This window comes from Nematolebias whitei, chromosome 16 (assembly GCF_014905685.2).
Source record: "Nematolebias whitei isolate Nwh7 chromosome 16, NemWhi1, whole genome shotgun sequence".
NCBI lineage: Eukaryota > Metazoa > Chordata > Actinopteri > Cyprinodontiformes > Rivulidae > Nematolebias > Nematolebias whitei.
The window spans coordinates 16,437,939-16,464,814 of record NC_056513.1 but is presented as its reverse complement, the minus strand read 5'-3'; the positions used below and the strand labels follow the sequence as shown (position 1 = coordinate 16,464,814).

The window sequence follows — 26,876 nt, the reverse complement described above, 5'->3', positions numbered from 1 at the left end:
CATTTTAAATGGAGTGTGGCAAAATGGAAGACTGTTCTGTGGTCAGATGAGTCACGATTTGAAGTTCTTTATGGAACACTGGGACGCCATGTCATCCGGACCAGAGAGGACAAGGATAGCCCAAGTTGTTATCAACGCTCCGTTCAGAAGTCTGCATCACTGATGGTATGGGGTTGCATGAGCGCTTGTGGCATGGGCAGCTTGCATGTCTGGAAAGGCACCATTAATGCAGAGAACTATGTTCAGGTTCTAGAACAACATATGCTCCCATCTAGACGTCATCTCTTTCAGGGAAGACCCTGCATTTTTCAACACGATAATGCCAGACCACATTCTGCAGCAATCACAACATCATGGCTATGTAGGAGAAGGATCCGGGTACTGAAATGGCCAGCCTGCAGTCCAGATCTTTCACCTATAGAGAACATTTGGCGCATCATAAAGAGGAAGGTGCGACAAAGAAGGCCCAAGACGATTGAACAGTTAGAGGCCTGTATTAGACACGAATGGAGAGCATTCCTATTTCTAAACTTGAGAATCTGGTCTCCTCTGTCCCCAGACATCTGCTGAGTGTTGTAAGAAGAAGGGGGGATGCCACACAGTGGTAAAAATGGACTTGTCCCAACTTTTTTGGGATTTGTTGACGCCATGAAATTTGGAAACAACAGATTTTTCCCTTAAAATGATACATTCTCTCAGTTTAAACTTTTGATCTGTGATCTGTGTTCTATTCTGAATAAAATATTAGATGTTGGCACCTCCACATCATTGCATTCAGTTTTTATTCACATTTTCCTATATCTTTTATTTTTACTACTCGTACCTCTTGTGCGTTCATAGTTCTGATTTATGGACTTAAAAAAAAACTGCAGCAGCGGAACCATTTTCAGGTTGCACACCGCGGCGGATGTGAGTGCTCCACTTTTGTGTACAAAAGACAACCGCAGCTTTACTTTATCACCTATATAACTCGGGTTAAAGGAAAACTGAAACATTTTTTCAAATGTATAACCCACATTTTTGTCCAGGATATCACTTGAGCAAATACGCCCTTTAAAAAAAAAACGACGGACTGGCATCAACGTTGCACATCCGGGTCACTACTGTCTTCATGCTACTAGTACTGACGTCTCCTCCTCGTCTGTTTGTGGCTCCATCCGTGTAGTTAACCTGTTATCGGTCATGGTAAGCATCATGGAGAGTCTGATATATTTGTTTCACCGTTAAAATAACTCTGACGTTTTAAAAACTTGTAATTACCTAATTTCTAAACTGCATTTAAGCTGTGTTAGCATTGCTTGCAGGCTTAACGGTTTCATTTAGTGTTGCTAAATGAATTTTGCACGTGATGACTACATTAATACCTTTTGTATTCACTCTGGTCATATCATTATTGAGGTCATTTCTTGTCGCAGTTTGGTTGTTTTACTTTTAGTCAGTATTTGACTGAGTTTAAAAAGCTGAATACAGTCTCAGTGATCACAGTACTTGTTGGCTAAATATACTTTACGTGTGCTAATGCATTCTAGACTATTTTAAGGCCTAAAATTATGGCCTAAGATTTATAAACAAACTTGTTTTTAAGCAATTAAACTTGTTGACTTTATAGACTGTCAAGTCGTTCTGTACATTGGTTCAGGAGCAGTCTTATGTATATCATGCTTTTTTTTTTTCTCCCACAGATCCGGTCAATATTCCTAAACAGATTGACCCCTCACATCCTGTCCTGCAGCAGAGCATCCCGTTTGCTCACAGGCCGAATACCTAATGGTTTACAGCCGCATCCTTCAGCTTACACACAAATCCATCAGAGCTCCCATGAATCCGTTATACCTAAAATCAAATGTTCAGACTTATCCAAAAATAATTACACTCGGATTTATGCTATGCCATACATAAGCATTTTCAGAGCCATTTCCAGAATCAAACTGCTCCAAACTGCAATCACTGTGGTCGTCCTACCACCAGTGTATGTCCTCTACTTCCTGGGACACACAGACTTCTTTCAAGTCAGCTACACGACAGGCGTTGCGCTGTTTGCAGGTGTCATGTTGTTTGTTGCCAGCCACTTCTTCAGAAGGATTGTGGGGATCATGTACCTGGATCAGTCCCAGACCACACTAAAAATTTCCCACCTCACCTTCTGGGGCAAGCGCCACAACATCTACTTGCCCGTGTCAGACGTAATGACCATCTGGGATTCAGGAGACTCGCCAAACGAAACCATACTGAAAATGAAGAGATACAGCACTCCGGATGTCATGTATTTCTCTACGTATTTTGGAGTAATTGTGGACCGACAAGGATTTGAAAAAGTTTTTGGAAAAATTTCGTAATTTGTTCAGTACGTAATAGAAATAAGAGACTAAATTTTCACAAATGTTGTGACATTAACAAGTATTTTACATAAATTATTAAATCATTTAAATAATACAGTTAAACTGCGTTGCCGTAGTGTTTTTTTCTGAGATTTTATTTTCCTCTGTAAAAAAGGTGAACCACTATTATGCAGTAATCAAGACTATTAGGCTAAGCTGCATCATTTAGATGTTTGTGGAAAATGGATCATTAATAACAATTTAAAAAGACAAACTTTAATTGCATTCCTGTGTGTTTAAGGTATTTGGGGGCTTGATTTATTTTCCTTCCAAGTTAAGGTAGTGTTAATTACAGGTCAGACTGGAAAAAATATTTATATTCACTTTTCAGAGTGGTATTTTATCCAAAAACGCTGCTTCTTGGTCGATGTGTACAATTCCATTGTAACAACTTGCTAGAGAATATCTCAACTTTTTAGGCCAGAAAAAATAATTAGGATCGGAGGAAAGAGGCAGAACATTTCTGTCCATGTTATGTTGGTCTCAGGACACACACACACACACACAAAGGAAAAGGCTTGAAGATTAGTAAGATCTTTTATTGATGCCTGAAGCAAACTGGTTTGTCTGTATAGCAGACGAGTTCAAAATAAAATCTTTAAAAGCAACATGCGTAGAAAAAAACTTGAGTGCCTATTAAGGCAGATGTGATGGCAGCATTTACATAATCTGAATATTCCCATTAGCACTGGTGGTTCAGGTCCTGTCGCACTGGAACGTTCTGGACATCGTGGTCATTTGTTCGACAGATGAGCAAATGGCACAAATGATTTCTTGAAGCTGTGAAGAGACAATACAGGTCCAGAAGAGCTCGTCAACTATTAAAGATTAAATTTCATTTTAGGATATTTGTGTGGGAAGTCATTCCAGCATTTTTCTTAAAGAATAAAAGCAATCTTTAGATAATTGTCTTCCACTCAGTGAGCAGTTGTCCTAATAAATGAAGAGGCAGTTTGTTGTTGCTGTGCAGCAGAGCAGTCATTTAAGACTGAACATCAGGATATTTGTCAGCTCAACAACTTCTATTTTCCTGAGATAAAATGTGCAAATTCGATGCAATTTTTATGTAATTTTTTAATGTCACACATGCATTCTTTTTGTTATTTATTTAATGAAAACAAGCAGGAAACTTGAGTTTTTGCTCTCAGTTCGTACATTTTTTTTTGCAAAATTCGAGACATTGCAAAAAGATTTAATCATTTTTACTAATAAATGCACAGCCGACAGAGTGCTTCTTTAAACAGCGATACATTTTCTGCACATTTATTTGAACATTAAATAAATTAAAGGTTCGTGCATTTACATCTTCTGCTTGATAAAGCTACTTATAACTATCCAGACGTAATACAGCATATATGCATGCATCATCATGAGGAAACGTTTTCATTCAAACCCATAAATTCAAATTCTGTGACCTACAAAACTGCAGGTAGATGCGTGCTTTACTGAACTATTGAAATGTAAAATAAGAAATGCAATAAATGACAATGCTATTGTTTTGTTTGCTAGGAGATGACTGCAGCCACATTAGGTGTTTTCAGAGCTCACAGAAAGTACCAGGCAGTAAAGCCTGCCAAGATGGCAACCCAGGTGGCCAGCACCACCGTACAGGGCAGCTGTCTGAGAAGAGTCTGGACCAACTGGACTGCATGAGTGGGATTCCCACTGACAGCTAGAAGACAGAGGGAAGGGACAGATTAAAATCAGAAATCTAAAATAGAGAAATTACATTTTCTACAAAAATGCAATTAGAATGCTGAGTGTTGACTGCTGAAAGTTTAGGAAGAAACTGAGTCATCAAAGCTAAAAGAATCAGAATACTACAAAGTCCATGCTCAATAATCCAGGTAAACCAACATTTTTCAGCCAGGTCATCTGGACAGTTTCTTTTTTTTGTGCTGAAACGTTTCACCTTCGATCCAGAAGGCTTCATCAGTCAAGGAAACACACAACAAAACTGATTCTTTCCCCTTGATGACCTGACTGAAAAATGTTGGAATCAGAATACTAGCTTAAAAAAGTATAACACTAGATAAAAGTAGCAAAAGGCTAGATAAAGCTAGAAGTAGCAAGGTGCTAGCTTAAAACTGCTAAACATAAGTTAACAGCTAAAAGTTAAAGAAAATTAAAACAAAAGCAGTAAAAGGCTGGGTAAATGCTACAAGCATCAAAAGGCAAGCTAGAAGCTAAAAGTAGCAGTATGGCAGCTAAAAGTTAAAAAATTGTAGCCAAAACATAAAGTAAAAGAATGCTATAGCTCAAAGTCAAAAGTAGCATAAGAAGCCAAAAACAGCATGAAGCAGATTTCAAATAAAACCATAAACAGCATTGTTTACTCTGTAGAAAAAAAAAAGACTTTAGTAATTTAAAATCAGTATTTTTTTATTTTTTTTTACCCATTTTAGCTGCATAGTATGGACACTTGCTGATATCACCACCCTGCATGATTTCTGCGTGACCGTGTCCAAAACCTGCATCCAGGACCTCCTCTTTGATGGTTTTTCCAATTTCCTCCAGCTCTGAGAACACCTGTTTCAGAATAAAATGCTTATCATCCTCATCTGAAATTATTTGTTCTGTTTAATTTCTGCTTTCTGGTCGATATTTCTGCGACTCACTGTCACATTGAAGCCAAAAGCCTTGTTGGACTCGTCCACGATCCTCTGTTTGGTCTCCATGTCCAGCTCCAGCTCATTCAGCCTGCTTCGGTAAAGCTGCTTGAAGTCCTTGTGACTGTGGATCTCCTCAAACTGGTAGAAGTTCAGACCCTCTCCTGTGGAGGGGAGCTTCAGAGCTCTCTGGGCCACTTTCTTCAGGATCTGTCCACCTGAAAGATCGCCCATGTAGCGGGTGTAGGAGTGGGCCGCCAACAACACTGGGTCCTTCAGGCCCACCTCATGGATGCGGTCCACATAGAGCTTAGTGCCTGCAGACAGGCTGATCTGTGAGGGCACATGCAGCTAAGAAAATTACTTTCCTGCTGTCAAAACATTTAATATTCTGTTTAAACCTTAAAAAAATATAAATAAATAAAAAAATCTAAAAAGAGAGCAATCAGGTCTCGCTTCAGGTTGAGTTCTTCCGCAAGTGCAGGTGTTCAAGTAACTCGGGGTTTTGTTCACGAGTGAGGGAATAATGGAGCGTGAGTTTGACAAACGGATCGATGCAGCATCTGCAGTATTGCGGACTCTGTGCCGGTCCGTTGTGATGAAGAGGGAGCTGAGCTGTAAGATGAAGCTTTCCGTTTACTGGTCGGTCTACGTTCCTACCCTCACCTATGGTCATGAGCTCTGAGTAGTGACCGAAAGAATGAGTTTGTGGATACAAGCGGGTGAAATGTTTCCTCTGCAGGGTAGCTGGACTCTCCCTTAGAGACAGGGTGAGAAGTTCAGTTATCCAGGACCAGGAGAGACTCGGCGTAAAACCGCTGCTCCTCCGCATCGAGAGGAGCCAGTTGAGGTGGTTCGGGCATCTGGTAAGGCTGCTTCCTGGGCGCCTCCCTAGGGAGGTGCTTCAGGCATGTCCGACTGGGAGGAGACCCTGGGGAAGACCCAGGACACGCTGGAGAGACTACATCTCTCGGTTGGCCTGAGAACGCCTTGGAGTCCTCCTGGAAGAGGTGGCTGTGGAAAGAAATGTCTGGACCTCCCTGCAAGCTGCTGCCCCCAAGACCAGACTTCAGAACAAGCGGAAGATGATGGATGGATGGATGGAAATCTAAAACTGCAGAATTTTGTTTAAACATTTTTCCCACGTGCTCCTTGCTCACCTGGCTCTCCCAGTCATCTCCATATAAATACTCCAGGTCCTGGGCCAGAGCTTCCCGACGGTAAAGATCTGCAGGGAAATAGAGTGGAGCGACGTGAGGATGGTCTTTATTCTTCTCCATCTCCTCCTCCATTGCCAAGTAGACAAAATATAAAGCTGCTGTCCCTCTCTGGTGACAAAAAAAAAAGAAAAGAAAAGAAAAGAAAATGTGAAATGGTGCTAATTTCTAAAGTAGCCTGTGGTCAGCCTATTTACATTCCTTGCAGGAAAAATTAGTGGAAATTTTTAAAATGTTTTGATGAGCAGGACAATCTACAGTATTTATGATGCTTCTGAATATCTACAATGGTTCAAAGGATGCAGCAGAAACTTAATATTTACTGTGATGACAACAGATCACTATTACCTTGTACAAAATTATATCACTACAATAAGTAGATGTACCTGTACGTACACACAAAAAAAGCAAAGTATTATAATTTCCTTTTACCGGTAGTTGGTTTTCATTTTCAGCAAGATTATTACAAATTGAACATTTTACTCAAAATACCCATTTAACACTCGGTTCTGACTTCTCTCCACTGGCTTCCTGTCCACTTCCAGATCGATCTGAAGATTTTACTGCTTGTTTTTTGTTGTTTGTTTTAAAGGGTCTGTCTCCATCATATTTATGTGATTTCCTTAACATCTACGCTCCAGTAAGTGCACTCCGGTCAACCAACTGGTTTCTCTTGGACGTCCCTACATCTGAATTACAGAGGTGGTCGGACTTTTGCAGAGTTGAGACTTTTAAATCTTTTCCCTTGTTTAATTCTTTGGTGTTTGATTCAGGCAGTTTGACAAACAACTATAGCTGAGGCTTTTTATGTTGTGTTTCTGTATTTTATTTTTAATGTTGCGTTTCCTCAATGACAAAAGGTTTCTTGTGTCCTCCTTGTTCTTGCTGACATTTTAATTTCCATTTGACTGCATTGTAAAGAACTTTGGTCAGCGTCTGCTGCTTTTATTTGCTATACAAATACATTGACACTGAAGATGATTTGGAACCAACCTTAAACAACTCCTTTTTAATGTGTCCTCTGAGGAAATCCTTGACAAACTGGCAGTTTTCTGCTCGGTCGTGGGCCTCCTTGGTGCCCTCAGCTAACATCTCGGACAGGTCAAATGGACTGTGTGGAACAGAAAGAGAAGGAGAGGTGAACAGACAATAACACGATGAAAATTTAAGGTCTAGCGCTTTTTTGAAAGAATGCATATCGCTTGTCGCCTTGCCAGAATTTTAGACTAAAATTATCTTATGTTGAGAAATGAAAGCATTGTAGCGATCTTGGTCAAACATTGAAAAAAAGTTACATTACAGTCACGTCAAAGTTTAGCTCAATATATGTAAAATTCATTGTTTTAGCTATTTTTGTGTTGGCTAATATTGCATTGAACTGACTCCAAAAGTTATTCAGTTGTAGACATACACCCAACAGTAGTTCATTAAAATGTATCCAGTAGTTCACAAGATACTTTGCTAACAGACAAACAGGGTTGACTCCAACTGTTAATGCTTTACACATATTTCTTGTATAGAGCGGTACCTTGAGTATGTGTCGTGAATAACTCGCAGCTACAACTAGAAAAACTTCTGCTCAGTGTCTAAAATTGACTGCTTTCAAGCCATTTTTGTGTTTTCTAAGCTCTTTTCTGAAAGTTTCATTAAAACCCATCCAGTGGTTCATGAAATATTGTGCTAACAGACAGTTGACTTCAAATGGTTAATGGTTGGTTATCTGTTAGTGCTCATACAATGTGTTGGGGATAGGTCTCAGCTACTACCACACATTTAGCTCAATATCTGTAAAACTGACTACAGTGCTTTTGTGTTTCCTAATGTCCATTTGACTGGGGAAGCCATTTTAATCAGACAGACTCCTAAATATGTAATCAGTTATTGAAGTACATCCAAACGCATGTCTGGAAGTTTCACAAGATATTTTGCTAACGCATGCACACACATGCATTACTGTCCGCCTCCGCCATTTGATGGCAAGTAATAAATGTGTCGTTTTCAGATAAACCACTGATCATAGGCGGCAGTATCTTCCGCACCTGAGATGTTCATCCTCATCCTCCATGATCCTGGCTCCTTGTGTTGTTGCGCCGTTGGACTTAGACTCTGAATTAGTGAAAGTGAAAAACACCAGAGTTTTTACCAAAAACCAAGGAAGATAAAAATACATCACTTCACACAACAGACAAAGGTGCCACAACCCTGAAATTATTATGGGTTCTTAATTCTTATAGATACACGACTATGCAGTACAAGTCAATACAGTAATTAATTATATAAAATAAAATACTAATTAAATAAAAAAACAAATGCTTTAAACAAGTCTCATTTATCCAATAATGAGCTTTAGGGCTATATGTTTTCATACCACCTAGGACTTTTATTTTGATATCTTACCTGAATTATTCAGGCTTTGCTCAAAATGTCTGGTGCACAAAAAACTTATTTATGAGCCAATACAAAGTAAAAAAAATTGTGTTATTTTTTTAGAGTACTTTCATTTAAACGTCATCATAAGATAATTTTGAACGCGCTCTTTGATGACGTGTTTCACAGACAGAACTAAAGGACAGTTAGTAAATGAAGTGAGGAATGCAGTTGACTGTATCCAGGAATTCTCTTCAGTATCAGGTCTAAAAATGAATCTTAATAAATCTGTTCTGTTCCCACTAAAAGACTGCACACTTTCTGAAATTAATGATATTCCTGTCAAAGAGCAATTTACATACTTAGGAGTGAATATTGAAAAGAATCAAAATTTGCGTAGCAGCTCAAACTTTGGCCCTATTATACAACAAATAACAACAAAATTTAACATGTGGCTAATGAGGGACCTGTCATTAAATGGTAGGGTACTACTGTCAAAAGCTGAGGGAATATCTAGATCTGTATATACTTCCTTATCATTAGAGATGCCAAAAGATGTATGCAAAAAATTAGATAAAACATTATTTGACTTTATATGGAAACATAAATGCCATTACTTAAAAAAAGATATTCTCTGTAATAATAAAACATTTGGAGGTCTAGATGTCCTAAGTTTTGAAATGCTAAATAATTCCTTTAAAATTAAATGGTTAACTAACTTATTAAAAGGGAAAGATACGCTTTGGAACACTTTCCCCAACCATATTTTTAATCAGATAGGAGGAATCCAATTTTTATTAAAATGTGATTATAAAATTGAAAAATTACCTATTAAGTTATCGAGATTTCACCAACAAGCTCTCCTGTCTTGGAAACTTGCCTACAAACACAACTTCTCCCCAACTACATATTGCATTTGGAACAATGGGAATATTTTATATAAGAACAAGTCGCTTTACTACAAAAATTGGATGGAAAATGGAATTATGCTTGTACAACAACTATTAAATGATAATGGAACCTTTATGACATACACTGAATTTCTGACTAGACTTAAAATTCCTGTAACACCTAAAGAGTATGCTGTAGTTTTTGATGCTCTACCAAAATCTATGAGGCAGCTCTTCAAAGGAACAAAAGTGAACAATTTGCCTAGAGACCAACTTAGAAGCCCCGTAATGCTGGATGGAATCGATGTAACAAAAAAAACATGCTCCAACAAACTCATAAGAACTTGTCTGCAGAAGATCACTCTGCCTCCTGGTAGATTTTTCTGGTCTTCCATATTTGAAGGAGTTAACTGGAAGCAGATGTGGTTAAATTGGGAAAAATTTTGCATAACAAACAAAGTTAAAGAGGTTTCATATAAAATTATTCATAATGTATATCCTGTTAAAAAAACACTGGAAAGATTTAAACTTGACATTGACTATTCTTGTACATTCTGTGAACTACACATAGAAACGATTTCTCATTTATTCTATCAATGTGTTCATACAATCTCATTCTGGAGAGATGTGCAACAATTCATACAGCAAAAAACTGGACAAATAATTCAGCTTACAGAGAAAGACATTATACTATGCTTTGAAGACAAAGACACGAATAAAGACTTGTTGCACTTCACCCAACTTCTACTTCTCCTGGGAAAGTTTCACATTCACAAGAAAAAATGGTCCAACTCCAAACCAAACATAACCCATTTCAGCAAAGAACTTCTTCAATACATCACCTCAATTAATGGACTGGAAAACCAAAAGGCAATGAAAACCATCTCAACTCTGGAAAAGCTTAATGTGAATTTAAACTCTGTATAAATTGTAAATATAATTTCATGGTTTTTTATGTTTTGTACTAGAATATTATCTCTTTTACATTAATATCTATACCCCTGGCAAACAGATGTTTGTAATGTGTGATTAAAATCTTTAATAAAAAAAAAAAAAAACCAAAAAAAAAAAAAAAAAAAAAAAAAAAAAAAAAAAAAAAAAAAAAAAAGTTACAAAACAGACACAGCTTGTTATTTTTGTAGGCAGCTAGCAACGCTTACACGCTTGTTACCATATTAAAGTTTAAAATATATATTTGCTTCTATTAACACAAAAACAAGAAGTTGAATTTTACCTTGTTTTGAGACGGAAATTACAAACTAAAGCGTTTGTTTATCTCGTCTGAATGCTGTTTAGAGAGACAACAGCGCATCACGTGCAGAAGGAGGGTTACTGCAGCGGCTAGCCAATCAGAGTGCGCTATAAGACAAAACAATCTGATTGGTTAAAATTTAGATTTTTTTCACCAATCACAAGTCTCATCGCAGAAAAAGGCGGGACATGTTTTTCTGGGATATGAAGTCATTGAAGATATGAAACGCGCGTCTAAATGAGCTAAAACGTAAAATATCTTTTTTTTTTTCTAGTGTTCCAATTTATCTTCTTCTTTTTCTTTCGGCTTTTCCCTCTTAAGGGGTCGCTACAGCGAGTCATCCTCCTCCACCTCACTCTGTCAACTGCATCCTCTGTCCTCACTCCAACTACCTTCATGTCCTCTCTAACTGCATCCATATATCTCCTCAATGGCCTTCCTCTTTGTCTTTTTCCTGGCAGCTGCATTTCCAACATACTTCTACCAATATACCTACGGTCCCTCCTCTTAACATGTCCAAACCATCTCAGTCTGGCCTCCCTAACTTTATCTCCCAGTTGTTCAACCTGTGCTGCATCTCTGATTATCTCTTTCCTAATCTTATTCAGCCCTGTCACTCCTAAGGAGAACCTTAGCATCTTCATTTCTGCCACTTCCAGTTCTTTCTCCTGTCTACTGTCTCCAGACCACATATAGCTGATCTCACCACTGTCTTGTAAACTTTTCCTTTGACCTTTGCTGACACCCTTTTGTCACAAATCACTCCTGAAACTTTTCTCCATCCACTCCGTCCTGCCTGGACTCTCTTTTTCACTTCTTTACCACATTCCCCATTTTCCTGGACAGAGGACCCCAAGTACTTCCAATCCTGCACCTTTGTGACCTCTGCTCCTTGTAGCCTCACTGTTCCACCGGCCTCCCTCTCATTTATGCACATGTACTCTGTCTTACTACGTCTGACTTTCAAGTTCAAGTTTAAGTCTTGCTTCCACAACTCTCTCCCAGATCTTCATCTTCTGGCTCATCAACTTAATTCCCCTGTAGTTGCTACAACTCTGTACATCACCCTTGTTCTTAAAAATGGGCACCAGCACACTTCTTCTCCATTCCTGAGGCATTTTCTCACCCTCAAATATGCTATTGAATATTTGAGTCAAAAACCTCACTGCCATCTCTCCAAGACATTTTCAAACCTCCACTGGTATGTCGTCAGGTCCTACTGCCTTCCCCTTCTTCATTCTTTTCAGAGCTTTCCAGATTTTGGGGACTTCACGGAATGGTGTGAGTCTTCCTTTTTAATGCTAAATGTTTCTAAGACAAAGGAGATGGTCATTGATTTCAGAAAAAAATCTTCAGTTGCAGCTCCCGTGGTTATTTAGGGTGAAGCTGTGGAGATGGTGCAACAATATAAATATCTAGGAACTGTTCTTGATGATAAACTGACCTTTGACCTCCATGTGAACTCACTTTGTAAAAAGGCCCACCAAAGGATGTATTTTTATCGGAAGCTTTGTGGTTTAAATGTTGATTCAACTTTTATGAGAATGTTTTATTCATGTTTTATTGAGTCTTTTTTAACCTTTACCTTCATCTGTTGGTTTGGACTTTTGACATGTAAGAACGGCAGCAAACTGTCGGGGATTGTCAGGATGTGCAGCAAAACTGCTGGCATAGACCTACAGAACCTCGCTGACCTACACAAGGTGAGGTCAGTGAATAAGACCAGGCAGATTCTGGCAGATCCTGATCATCTACTCCATGGTGAGTTCAGGTTGCTTCCATCTGGACACAGGTTTCTGCAGCCCAGATGTAGAACAAACAGATTGAAAAACTCATTCATCCCTGTAGCAATCAGGTTTCTCAATGAACACTAATTTCAATACTGTTACTTTAATGTCTTAATGTCTTGTGTATATATGTATGCATATGTAAATATGTGTATATGTGTATGTGTGTGTATGTGCGTGTGTGTGTATATGTACACATCTACTGACTGTGAAACTAATTGCGCCTCGGGGATAATAAAGATACTTGAACTTGACTTCACCCTCACTAATCTTTCCCACTTCCTGGTCCACAGTTTCTATGACCTCTACTCTTCTTTCTCTTTCATTCTCTTCATTCATTAGCTCCTCAAAGTACTCCTTCCATCTTCCCGTCACACTCTCCCCACTTGTTAGAACATTACCATTTCTATCTTTAATAAGCCTAGCCTGCTGCACATCCTTTCCAGCCTGATCCCTCTGTCTTGCCAATCGGTACAAGTCCTTCTCGCCCTCTTTAGTGTCCAGTCTCCCAAACAACTCATCATACGCCCTCTGCTTTGCCTTAGCTACTTCCCTCTTTGCTCTGCATCCCATCTCCTTATATTCCTGTCTTTTCTCTTCAGTCCTCTCGCCGTCATATTTCTTCTTGGCTAATCTCTTTCTTTGAACGGCGTCCTGCACTTCACTAGTCCACCACCAGGTTTCCTTATCATCCATTCTCTGTCCAGATGACACACCAAGTACCTTCCTACCTGTCTCTCTAATTACTGTTGCTGTAGTAGCCCAGTCATTTGGAAGCTCTTTCTTACTACCCAGAGCCTTTAAAAGCTCCTCTCTGAATTTCTCACAACATTCTTCCTTCTTCATCTTCCACCATTTGGTCTTCTTCTCTGATTTCACTCTTTTTCTCTTCTTCACAACAACTGTCATTCTACTACACACAACCATCCCATGCTGTCTGGCCACGCTCTCCCCTGCCACATCCTTACAGTCTCCAATCTCCCTCAGGTTTCCTCTTCTACACAGAATGTAGTCGACCTGCGTACTTCTTCCTCCACTCTTATAGGTCACTCTATGTTCCTTCCTCTTTTGGAAATAGGTATTGACTATAGCCATTTCCATTCTCTTGGCAAAATCCACTACCATCTGTCCTGCCTGGTTTCTTTCCTTGACACCAAACCTACCCATCACTTCCTCATCCCCTCGGTTTCCTTCACCAACATGTCTATTCAGGTCTGCTCCGATCACCAGTCTCTCCTCCCTGGGAATACTCTCTATCACTTCATCCAGAACTTTCCAAAATGTATCTTTCTCCTCCTCATCACATCCAACCTGTGGAGCATAACCACTGATGATGTTTAGCATCAGACCTTCTATTTCTACCTTCAGGCACATCACCCTATCTGACACTCTCTTCACCTCTACTACATACTTTGCCAACTCCTCCTTCAGGACCACCCCTACTCCATTTATCTTTCTGTCCACACCATGGTAAAACAGTTTGAACCCTGTTCCAATGCTGCGAGCCTTGCTGCCCTTCCACTTGGTCTCTTGGACACATAAAACATCAACCTTTCTTCTCTTCATCATGTCAGCCAGCTCTCTACCTTTGCCTGTCATTGTCCCCACATTTAGAGTTGCAACCCTCAGTCCTACATTCTTCACTTTCCTCTACTCCCTCTGTCTCCTGACACGTTTCCCTCCTCGTGGTCTTCGACTAACAGTAGCACAATTACCGCCGGCACCCTGTTTGTCAACAGCACCGGTAGCGGTCGTTGTTAACCCGGGCCTCGACCGATCCGGTATGGTTTCGCTTTGATGAACTCGCATTATTGTTTTGGCAAAAGTGTTTTACACCGGATTCCATTCCTGAAACAACCCTCACCATTTACCCGGGCTTGGGACCAGCACAAGAGATACACTGGCTTGTGCTCCCTAGTGGCTGGCTTAGTGTTCCAATTTATAATAGTGCATATTTTTTCTCTTTTAACACTACTTTGTTTTTATCTGATTTAGTCAGAACAATACAGATATTAGTTCTGTTCATGTTTATTTCATGTTTTATTTTAAGCACAATCATTGAGACATTGGACTTATTGGACCCCATAAACATAATATACTAAATAGACATATTCACAGTTATTGTTGGGCCATGGACCCCAAAATTTGTAGGACCAAGTGTGGGATGACGACAGAGAAATGTGAAATAAATGAATAATAATAATTATTATTTTCTTTCAGCTGCTTCCTTCTTCAGGGGTTGCTACAGCGAACTAACTCGTACGAAGACTTGGCAATTGACTTTACGCCGGATGCTTCCTGATGCAATCACACCACCGAGCTACCACAGCCCTCTGTGTGTAGCAGAAAGCTGCCATTCAGAGTGCCCAGGGGAGCAGACGGTGGGGGTTAAGGGTCTTGCTCAAGGGCCCAGAGTAGGGCAAATGAGGGTGGAGGCAGGTGTGAGTGTTTCATCTTTTCCACGCACATTTTGAAGTTGTCGGTCCGGGGAGTTGAACCGTTGACCTTCCAGTCACAGGCCAACCTTCTCTTACTTCTACGCTACCACTCCAGAAATAACTAACTAAATAAATATCAGTCCTTTTATTAGCATTAAAACACAAAAGGATGTTAAATACACAAAAGAACAACGAGAAAGCAAACATGCCTGTAAACAGCTAAGTGACAAAAATTAGGTTTTAATAATAAAATAAAAAACACACACAGATAACTTAAACAACCACTGAAACAGAACATCAGCAAAGATGCAAAATGACCCAAATGACAAACAGAACAATAACTATTGAATCTATATTGACTACAAAGAGAATTCCTTCTGTAAAGAAGAGTTCATTTCTATTTACAAAAGCATTCAGAGAGAGAACAAGTCATGGCTACAAAGAAAGACAAAAGACAAAAAACATGACAATATTAAGTTAAATGCTAATAAAAATAAATAAATGTGAATCAACAACAAAACATTATATCAATAGATAAATACACTTTTTTTTTAAACAAAAACTGAAAATTACTACAAAATTATGGTAGGTCAAATGCACAATGATATACACAAAAAGACATGTAAAAAAGTGAAAAATGTTGTTTCACGATTTTTACGTTTGTGAAATAAGTTGGGGCTAGGACACCAGTCATGTTATTTTGCTTTTGTTTAAGCCCTTTGTCTTTTGTGTTTGTTGACTTTGAGCTAATAATATGCAACATGTTCCCCCCTCACATCTAATATAGTGAACTATCCTGACCACCAGATGTCAGCAGACTCCTGGTGAGATGCTACACATTTTTTATGTTGATGCTCAAATTTTATCTAAATATTTCAACAAACTGTGACAATAATAGTCAGAGTCAGAGTATCTTTATTGTTGTTCACACCACATGTGGTACATGTGGTGGAACGAAATTATGTAAACAGGGTCCCAGTTACAGCCAACAATAAAATGTAAAAAGAAAAACAGTAATAAGATCTAAAATATGAACTAAGAAATACATCAGCTAAATATACGCTAAGCACTAATAGCATAAAAACAATACATCAAACAGCAGCACGAACATGAGTCTGTGTGAGCAGATGAGCACGAATGAGCACAGCAACATGAAACAGATCAGCAGCAACATGAAACAGATCAGCAGCAACATGAAACAGATCAGCAGCAACATGATGTGATTTTTCACAGTGATTATTCTGGTTAGAGCTTCATGAGTCTAACAGCCTGAGGGTAGAAGCTGTTCCTCAGTCTAGTGGTTCCACACTAAAATGCTCCTTAACCTCCTTCCTGAGGGGAGAGAGGCAAAAGGTGTGTGTGCTGGGTGAGTGGGGTCCTTCATGATGCAGGTGGCTCTGTTCATGCATCTAGAGGTGTAAATGTCTGTGATGGTGGGGAGACTAACTCCAACAGACTTCTGTGCAGCCTTCACCACTCTCTGCAAAGCTTTTCTTTCTGCAGCTGTGCAGCCTCCATGCCACACATTGATGCTGGAGAACAGCATGATCTCCACTGCACACCTGTAGAAGGAGGTGAGGACTGAGCTTCCCAGACCAGCTCGCCTCAGTCATCTGAGGAAGTAGTCTCTGATGAGCATTTTGATCAGGCTGGGGGTGTTGTTGCCCCAGATGAGGTTGTCATTCAGGTGTACACCCAAGTACTTGTAGCTGGAGACCACTTCCACCACAGATCCTCCTGCGGGGTGATGGGGGGTGGTTAGGTGTGTTTGTTCCTTCTGAAGTCCACAACCATCTCCTTTGTCTTCTTCACATCGATGTGAAGGTTGTTCTTCCTGCACCAGCTTTTGCACCACCAAAAGCAGAACAAGCAATGAGTTTTTATTTTGCTTGGTTAAAAACTACACTGATAATTACCATCCAGACAGTACAAAATATCTTGCTTAAATATTGATTATATTTTTTAGTACATAAATTAAACAACAACAATTCAACAATTCAAAGAAACCCATGAAAGGCTTGGGAGCCCAGACAATGCACAGGAAATCTATGGTTTACATGTCACATGTTACATGTCATATTTTATTTACTTTATCTTCCTATCTCCTGCTGTTTACATTTCTGTCCTGTTAATCTACACATCAGTCCGAAACCTTCAGCTGATAGCAGCTGTTTTGTGTAGTTTTAGACACACCCTCAGTTCACCTATGTGGTCCCAAAAGAACACTTGAGAATAAAAACAAAGGAACAAAAGGTACTGGATTAGACTTTTTTTTCCAACAAAACCTCCGAGTATTGAAAGAGATTCTGGCAGCTCTAAGTGCTTCTTTCATGTTTTGCGGCCTAGAGAGTTTCGCACAACAGGAGGGAAAACCCCATCTTTACTTGTTGCTGTCCTGCTCCGAAACATTCAGTTCCAACTGTCCCACCTCCGTTTGTTTTTGTCATTGTTAATAGCTGAGACAAGCTTCCTATCATCAACAATATTACATTGACCTCGACTCCGCTGGCGCACGAGTGGCTCTGCCTTTATAATACAACTTCCTGTGTTTATGAATATTTTGGCTGCTTTTCTCTGATTCATTAATCAGTAACAATATATAGGAAGGTGCATGCAGCTTTTAGAACTAATGTGTAATACTCTTAAGCATGCATAAATGGTGTGTTTTGTTTAAAAGGTTATTTATACAGGATGGATACAGTGACTATGTTCAAATAAAGCTCTCGGTGGTTGATGCTGCTGTGAGCAACTGTCCAGTTATGCTGAAGCCTGTGAATCACGCGTGCATCGTGTGGGCAGCTTGTTCTTTGACATTGTTTACCACATTCCAGATTGTTTTTGGCATTGGGTTTTATTACACAAAGGGGAAACCTTCCTGTCTTTGAGGGATTTCCGCTTATTTTTTTATAATGAAAAAGGCACCGGCTAAATGAAAACGCAGCTAGATACATCTGGATTTGTTTCAGATTTTAGGCTTTTTAGAGATGGCACCAATAGTATACAGCAGATGCTTTGACAAGTTTTCTTTTATTTAGGTCATTTAAATAAAAACATATTGACTTTGTCTTTAAAGCTTTTTTTTTTTAATTCCTCTGTGATTGTCCATTCATTAAAACTTGATGTTATTACTGTTTTTCTTATACATTTCATTGTTGGTTGTAACTGGGACCCTGTGTACATAATTTCGCTCCACCACATGTACCACATGAGGTGCGAATGACAATAAAGAAACTCTGACTCTGACTCTGATTGAGATGAATTATATATGGATTTAGCAAAGCATTTTACTGATCACAGTTTTGATCAATAAATCTACATTTAGGTCAGATTTTATTTAAAATCTGAATTAAACATAGAGAAATTAAAATATTAATGCATTTAGTTTTTTTTTTTTTAATGAATGGACAAGTTTTAAAGCTGGGCTTTGAATTAAAAAAACACAAAACCGATCTACTTGTGAACACAAACAAACCTAAACCTTTATTACCTAAACCTTGGTGTTATTTCTGATCAGGATATGCCTTTTAATCCCCTTATTAAAAACGTTAGAACCACCTTCTTCCACCTGCGTAATATCACTAAATTAGAAACATATCTAAAAATGATGCATAAAAGGTTCATGCATTTGTCACGTCTAGACTGGATTAATGCAATGGTTTGTAATCTGGGTGTCCAAATATTTCTTTCAAAAGTCTTTAGTTAATCCAAAATGCTGCTGCCAGAGTCTTAACTGGAGTTACTGGGAGAGATCACATCTCTCCAATTTTAGCTTCTCTCCATTGGCTCCCTGCCAAATCCAGAATAGAATTCAAAATCTTACTTCTAATTTACAAAGCTCTCAACAACCTAGCTCCATCTTATATTACAGATTGTATTGTTCCATATTTTCATAATAGAGTGCTTTACTCTCGGACTGCAGATTTACTTGTGGTTCCTAGAGTTTCCAAGAGCAGAATGGGAGGAAGATCTTTCAGTTATCAGGCTCCTCTCCTGTGGAACCAACTTCCATTTTGTGTCCGTGAGGCTGACACATTGTCTAATTTGAAGATTAGGCTTAAGTCTTTCTTATTTGATAAATCCTATAGTTAGGGATGTCTTGGTTTCCTGACCTATCCCCTATCCTATGGTGCTATAGTCTTAGACTACTGGAGGACTGATTTACCTAATTTCATAAAATGAATAGAATAATTTATATTTGCAATTATTTCGATCTTAATGTTTTTTTTGGTTGTTGTTTTGTCTTTCCTCCTAAGGGACCTTCTTGCCTCCATTCTGGACCTGCCATTGTGTAAGTGTTCCTCCTTCCTGTTCTTCTCAAACCCAGCTGGTCAAAGCAAATGGTTGCTTGTCCTGAGCCTGGTTCTTCCTGTTAAAAATGAGTTTTTCCTTTCCACTGTTGCCATTGTGCTTGCTCAGGATGGGAGACTGAGATGAAATGAAGACAACACAATCTGCTGACTACCCTACCATAGATAAATAATGTTACTAATTTAATTTTTATGTATGTGAATGTATTTGTTCAGTGCCCTGAGATGACTTCTGTTGTGACTTGCCGCTATATAAATAACCTGAATTGAATTGGATTAAATCTACCACAAGAGTAATCTGGACACATCCCAAGGACTATTGGCACAACAGGGCCCCTTGTAATGAGTAAAAAGTTATATATACTGTTTGCTCAAAGTCACTGTCCAATTGGATTTAAAAACATGCTTTAAATTATGTGGCAAATTAATTTTTTATTGTTTTTGGTTGATGATCAGGATGGGCGGGCGCATGTAGACTGTGAACTATTTGTCTTGATTTAACTTGACTTTAAAGCTAATAAAATGTAAAACATCTGCAACCATATTGTGATCTGATCTAGAATCTTAATAGCAATTAAGCGGAAAATCCAAAAACTGTTTTAAAACCAAAGCAACTGGACTTGTATTTTGTAATTGAAGACATTTTTCTTTTTTAGCTTTCTCCGTTCAAAACTGGAGAGTATGGAGTTTTGGGAAGTGAAACGTCTTCTGCTATAGAATAAAAGTCCAGTTTGCTTTGTTTTTTTTTTTCTTTTTAACTTTTTGGATTTGCCACCTCCAGGATGACGGAAGAATCTATTCCAGCAAATAAACTGAAAAATTAGCAAAGAAAACAAAATGGTTTGTGATTAAAACAATGGGGAATGGGACTGGGGCATCTCAATCCTGCCTTAAACACAGGTGCACACAGCCACCCAGTGCTGTTGTTCTCCAGCTTTGCATCTAACAGCATCCTAAATGTGTTGGAAACCTAGATTTGAGTATTTTTGTAACCAGTTTAATTTTAATGATGTCAGAATGCTCATCTGTGATTGAGATTTCCAGCTACATTAATGTACAATTACTACAAAAACAACAAAATATATACAAAAATAATCCTTACTGTATCTTACAAATAAATATGCTTAACGAGTTACTTTATTTGTTTGTCGGCATTTCATTACATTTGTCAAAATGAGTTAATCTCCATTCATTCATTTGCTAAACTCCAAATTATATTCCTGTTCATGGGTACAGAAAGCTAGTGTCTATTTCCAGAAGTCATTGTGCAACAAGTGTGACTCACAGTTGCCCGTCCATCACAGGGCTACACAGAGACAACCATTCACACCTGGGCAGAGAGGTGCACAGCCCACCTGTGCACAGGGCGACCATGCAAACTCCGTGATAAAGATCCAGTTGGGAGTCAATTGTGCAGCCTTCTTGCTGTGAGGCAAAGTACTGCATTCCATCATGCAGCCTATATATGGTTAATCAGTGTTTTTAAAATCTAAAAAAGTTAATGGCTTGTCAGAAAATGTTCCAAAAAGTAAATATGTTTTAAGTCAAAAAAGAGTACTGGGAGAGGATTGGATTTTATTACCTCAACTGGCGCTGGCCAAATGTGTTAGATCCTAATTCAGGACAGCTTTTTCTACGGTTGTACATCAGCAGGTTATATAGAAAAAAATACATTAGAACATGTTGCCAGTTTCATCTATCCTCAAACAAAGTAAAGGATGAAAATAATCAGGGGTAGAGTCAGAGTCCATTAACACTTTCACTTGTGTTGTGAAATGAGATGAGATTACCACACAAAAGAAACAAGCGTAAACAAATTAAAAAGTAAAACACTGATTCTTGAGATTTGTATTCTCACCTCTGGAACTACGCAACACGATCAATATGAGAGCAACTCGCAGCCAACAGGCATTCTGTTCTGATTTAAAGCCACGGAGAGTGGAAAAGTTTGTTTCTCCAGTGGCTTTTAGGGGTGGATGCATGAGCGTTGGTATAATAAATCTTGGTGGCTGCGGTGGCCAGCAGTTAGTGTGTTTAACCCTGGATAAGGCTTATAATTGGAAACACACCTCCCTGCATTTGCCTGCAGGAAGCAGCCCGAGCCTCTGTGTGTGCGCTAAGCTGCAGACCAACAAAGAAAGGAAAATGTACACATGGGCCAGGCATGCGATGTGATCACAGTCTTGTATTTGAGTGATGTGATCACCTCGTTAGAATGTGCAGGTGGATGGGGTCGGAATGGAGAGATCCTAAAAGACAAAGTAATGAAACAAAGGGGACAAGTAGTCATTCTTTTTCTGAACAATTCCGTTATTCATCAATGGGTGTATGCGATGACTCAAAGCCATAAACCTACTGATTTTGACCATTACAGTGTATTTTCATTTCTTCTAGGAAAGTCTGCCAGTGTATCCACACCTTTGGACTTAAACAAAACAACATTTTTGTTGCCAACAGTCATAAGCAATGTTCCCTCTAATTTTTCATGTGTCTGGGCAAACACACAAGCTCCTTGAGTGCACTGAGGACCACTGTGAGCAACTTCAGATGTGCACGCTGTGGCCACACACCAGTATCACACCTGTTCAAAACCTGGGATCATAGCAAGTTTCATGGCTTATTAAAATAATCAAATTACAGCAGCAATTTCCATTAGTTTACTTTTAATAAAAGTGATTTGGCCCACTTAAAATGAAAAAGTCAATAATCTTGTTGTTCATGAGATGTGTGGTGTGTTAAATGCGAGAGTCCCGCTTTGGTCTGGGTGAGGGTCCTGCTCTGGAAGATGGTTAGCAACATGGTGGCAACTCCAGACTATACAACATAGCTGGTCTCACCACTGTCTTGTAAACTTTTTCTTTGACCATCCAGATATACACAGAGTATTACAGTTTGCTAACACTTAGCATGATAAAAATGGCTACAAGTCGTGGGGTTAGCTTACTTACCACCTTTGTTTGACGTGGTACGACCTTAAACTTCATTGATAAATCCACAATGTCAACTATTACTCCTCAGTATGGGATGAAATATGCAGTATTAAAGCTTGGAAAAGTGCAAGAAGTCAAGGTTGCTTGTAGCTACGTAGCTTAATTGAACTTAGTTTACATGTCAGTGCTAAAACTCCAGAAGACGCTGATTGGTTGGAATGAAAGTTCGCCTGCGATTTCATTGGTTGACTTTTTTACCTCTTTGTAAACTTCTGTTGTCGCTACACAAATCACGTGACACGGGGGGATCCTTCATTCACTTTGCATGAATCAGGCCCTGCATACAGCCTGAACAGACCGCTACACTCAGGCTGACAGTTTATTATAAAACGGGAGATAACCTTGTGGCCAGTTTGCAACTGGGCAGCATAGATTTTCTTGTGCACAGAGAATGTGCGAGCAGTGCGCGATTGTGCAGGCGCGCAGCTTAGAGGGAACACTGGTCATAAGATCAGCATTGAACAGTCCAACAATCCAAATATAAAGCAAATCTTCAGCAGAACTTCTTATAGCTCTTCAACCATCGCCTCCCTTTTTTGCTTTTGCTGTCACAAAAAAAAAGTTGGGGATTCTAACCCAGAAAGTTCTTATCACAAGTATCCATTTAGAATCGGAGATGTTTGTGTTATTTTAGCCACCGTTATTCACTGATCCTCTGTATATCTAGAACTATTTTGGCTCAGGGTAAATCTACAACATAACGTTGAGAGGGATCTAAAGTCTGACTGGACACCTCATATACTGGTGAAATAAATCTTATGCAGTATTATGCAAGTGAAACCAGGTAAATTGGTGGAAAATCATTGAAAGCAAGAGGTCCGACCACTTGTCAACACAAGATACCGTCATTGTTCTCTACAAAACGTCATCTCCCGCCACCTTGCATTGCAAGGCTAAAGCACTCACAATGGGGATGTTTTTAAAAACAGAAAGAGTTAAGAGATTAGTGAGTTTGTTTCGTGTTTTTTCCTGTAATAGGTGAAGGAGTGTGTTATGGGGTAACATGGGGTGAGGTTGTGGAAATCTGACAATAGACAATGGGCAGTGTGCATCACAACATCCATTGTATTTTTGAGTGAAACGTCTTCAAGTTTAATATGTGGAACCCAAATATTCCCTCCTTTGAGCCGTACTCAGGATTGTTTTTTTTTATTTTATTTTATTTTTAGCAGCACAACATTCTTTCACCAGGGAATTTACAGCAAAAATGTTCTATTTTTGTTGGCTTTTAGATGAGAGATTTAAAATCAAATGTTTTAAAATGTATTTTTTAAAACTAAGAAATCTGCACACAGCATAAGATGTTCAACCCACTTTGGGTATGGTATTCCCAGTGGCACTGGGTTAGACCTTTGGTTCATTTATCCTTATAAGGTTAATACATTTTTTGACACGCAGACAGCTGAGGACTATAAATTGGGACTTTTATAACAACTAAAAAAGGAGTCAAGCAAAGTTCACAGGTTAACATGTTAACTGCACCCATGTTAGATTCTTCACTTCACTGGGCCAAGTCTTTGTTGAACATTTTCCCTCCTGTAAAAAGCCCATTGAATCCAGTATGCAGGATTTGTTCTCACACCAGACCCACAGAGAAAAGCATGGTTGGCCATGCTGTGCTGTTGAATTCTCTGAAAAGCGCTGCCTCACCCAGTAGGGGGTTCCTGCTGAAATAAGGACAGCGTCTCAAATACAGGATGAAGTGAGGAAGCCTATACTGCTCCTAACAGTATTCCCAGTCTCAGTTCCAATCCCATTCTAGATTTACACTCAGACAGCCTGGTTCCTCATCAAGCAAGGTGTCAGGTGGGCATTAAGGGGACAAATTGGCTGATTACCGGTGTTTACTTTGGCTGCACTTGTCAGACTGACGGTCTCCGTTTTAAAGCTGCGGGGGATTTCCTCAAGGTTAATCTCATCAATATTGAACAATGGCACATGACTGTGTGAGGGAAGCAGGTAGCAGGAGGGAGTGATGGTAGGATGAGGTGGAGTGTTGGGTGCCCTGTGGGTGCTGACTGATATAATCTGGTCAGTTATTATAGCACTGCCACTCATGGCCTTAATAACGTACCATGAATAGAGCACAATGAGCAAGAGAGGAAGTCCATGTTACAATGTATATCAATGGTTGGCAGGTTTATAGCATAATTGTAGCGTTATCAGCAGCTCCATTGTAAAATCTGCTGTTAATGGGATGCTGCACACAGTATGGACTATATATACAATAAGAATAGGTTAGGTTGTGCATAGAATAACTGTGTTTAATCTGTATGAACTTTAAAAGGTCACGAAGAATGTCCAGATAAGAGCAAGTGCAGCAATTATTTCCAAGTTTACCAGTTTCATTTACTTTATGCCTGTCAACAAAAATAAATCCCTTTAATGCATTTTTATTGCTGACAGTGAAGCACTCCCCTGCAACCTACTACTACTGCACAAATGCCTTCAAAGAGAAACTGAAATTATATGTATCATTAAAAAAAAAAAATCATTTTTATGATCCTCATTTGTGGAGATAATTGATTGATGATTTTCCCTTTTACAGATCAGTTTAAATGTGTTTCTTTCATTTACACTCGCACACAACACATGAATTAACATATCTGGGGAAATTTAGGATTTATAGCTGAGGAAACATTGAGGATGAGGATGGCCTAAGGATCAAACTGCTGATTTTTGGGTTCTATGATGAACATTCTTCCTGCTCAACATCATAAATCTTGGATGAAAACGTAAGCTCGGGAATATCTGACAAAACCTTCTATTTTCTGACATGGAGATCAATTAACCAATAGATGTACCAACCACCCAAACAACCAGCCTACAAATCAACTGACAAAACCAACTAATCAACTCAACAACAGATTGACCAAGCAGTCGACCAAACAATCCACCAACAGACAGAGCTACCAGTCCTCCAACTAACAGCTTGACCAACCAATCAACCAGCCAACCAACTAACCAACTAACCAGGCAGTCAACCAACCAAACTGTCATATTGTAACACATTAAAACAAAAAACAAATTAACTGGACAATTTATAAAATATGTTATTTTCATTGTGAATTGAAACTGCTGTTAATATATTTTAGAATTTTGATGACGTTTTTGCGTGTAAACACGTTGAATTTTTATGCTTGTTCGTGTGTGTCAGCAATCAATATTTCACTACGACCACTATTAGTTGTCCCCTTTTACAGTAACAACAAGAAAAGGATCCTAGTAAAACTATTCAAAAAAATTACTTCAATCAGTATTTTAGATTTTTTTTCTGATGCCTATTCCTGATGTTGTTTTGCACATTTTCAGTTTCAGGTTTTCAGTTTTTAATCAAAATGTACAACAATTTTATGTTCTTACTTCACAAAGGAGGGGATTTTTCACATATGCAATATATTATAATATAATATATTATTACATATATTATAAATATTATATACATTGTTTTATATTTTCCTTCATTTATAGAACATATTTTCAAGGAACATAATAATAAACCATCATAAAAGATGCGTACAAATTGAGATTTTTTAAAATTACTCTTTCAAACAAGTGAAAATAAAATGGTATTTTAAAAAATACAACAACAACAACAACAACAACAACAACAACAACAAAACAGCTAGAGATTTGTCTTTGCCTTTCTGCTACTAGTTTCAAACAGCAGCTCACTCCACAGCTCCGCTCAGCTCAATCTTCCCTCTGGCACTCACTGCTTCTCTGCTTTTGTAATACATTTATATTTGCACCTTTATCTTTTACTTGTGTGCACATTTATTGTGACCGATGACCTGTTTTTACATGCACTGCAAATAACAAACTGATAATCGCATATACCTTTGCTGAACTTTGCTTCAAACTATTTATAGATTTTAGTTTAAACGTAATGCGTTGTTGTAATTTTACACCCCCTGCTTCTAAATAATGACCTTAAATGACGACCTGCAGCCTATTATCCCATCTTTTATACGAATAACAGGGAGAAAATGTTTGTGCAACTACTGAGTGAGAATGTGTTACCCTCCAACCGCAAAACAGCTGCAATAACTCCAAGATGCAATTATCTACCTCAGGATGAAAGCGCTTGTTTTTTTATGTAATCAAGCTCAGATGAATGCAGTTGTCTGCCACATTATGGAATAAATTAGACACCTTTGATCTGACCAGGCTGCCTGAACCAACGCAGATTTTCCTGAAGAAACATTGTTCTGAAGTGTAAAGTTTTATGTTGCATCTTGACAAAAGTCCACATAAAATCACAACGGGACGATGACTACCGGTAAGTCAGCCTTTTTAGCTTGAAGCAAACAAACATGCTTAAGGTTTGCTTAAAATAAGCAAACTGGAACCTAGTTTATTTTGCCACAGCCTCACCATTTGTATAATTTTTTGCTTAAAACTAAAATTGTGCCCATATTCAGCCATGACTGTGCGAGAGGTGGGAGACACCCTGGACAGGTCTCCAGTCCACCACAGAGACACAAATGAGACAATCATTCACTCTCACTCACACCTAGGGACAAATTAATTATTAATTAACCTAACATTTGATGTTTTTGGTTTGTGCAACCAGAGTAGCAGGAGAAAATCGATGCCTGCATAGACGTTGTTAAAATAAATAATCAGCATTTTTGGTGT

General features: G+C 38.7%; 2 protein-coding genes across 2 annotated transcripts; one reads left to right on the top strand and one right to left on the bottom strand.

The window, feature by feature from the left end:
* The first annotated feature begins 1,092 nt into the window (after positions 1 to 1,092).
* Positions 1,093 to 2,377, top strand: tmem186 (transmembrane protein 186). The gene is made up of 2 exons (XM_037690310.1): positions 1,093 to 1,185; positions 1,683 to 2,377. Exons 1-2 carry the CDS (start codon positions 1,183 to 1,185, stop codon positions 2,334 to 2,336), a joined length of 657 nt encoding a protein of 218 aa, XP_037546238.1. The 5' UTR covers positions 1,093 to 1,182; the 3' UTR covers positions 2,337 to 2,377.
* Positions 2,378 to 3,834: 1,457 nt separating this feature from the next.
* LOC119423129 (heme oxygenase 2-like) lies at positions 3,835 to 24,293 on the bottom strand. The gene is made up of 7 exons (XM_037690540.1): positions 24,074 to 24,293; positions 8,244 to 8,310; positions 7,198 to 7,315; positions 6,148 to 6,315; positions 4,997 to 5,320; positions 4,775 to 4,907; positions 3,835 to 4,050 (listed from the first exon to the last, which is right to left on the bottom strand). The coding sequence occupies exons 1-7, from the start codon at positions 24,291 to 24,293 to the stop codon at positions 3,923 to 3,925; spliced, it is 1,158 nt and encodes a 385-aa protein (XP_037546468.1). The 3' UTR covers positions 3,835 to 3,922.
* Positions 24,294 to 26,876: the final 2,583 nt, after the last annotated feature.

What these genes read in the sequence shown, in the direction of transcription:
- LOC119423129 (XM_037690540.1), bottom strand. Translation starts at nt 24,293, where the DNA reads ATGAGTGGCAGTGCTATAATAACTGACCAGATTATATCAGTCAGCACC. An exon ending in TTAAAAAGGAGTTGTTTAAG is followed by an intron (nt 6,316 to 7,197) that starts GTTGGTTCCAAA and finishes TTTTGTCACCAG; the next exon opens with AGAGGGACAGCAGCTTTATA. An exon ending in CTTTTGGCTTCAATGTGACA is followed by an intron (nt 4,908 to 4,996) that starts GTGAGTCGCAGA and finishes ATTCTGAAACAG; the next exon opens with GTGTTCTCAGAGCTGGAGGA.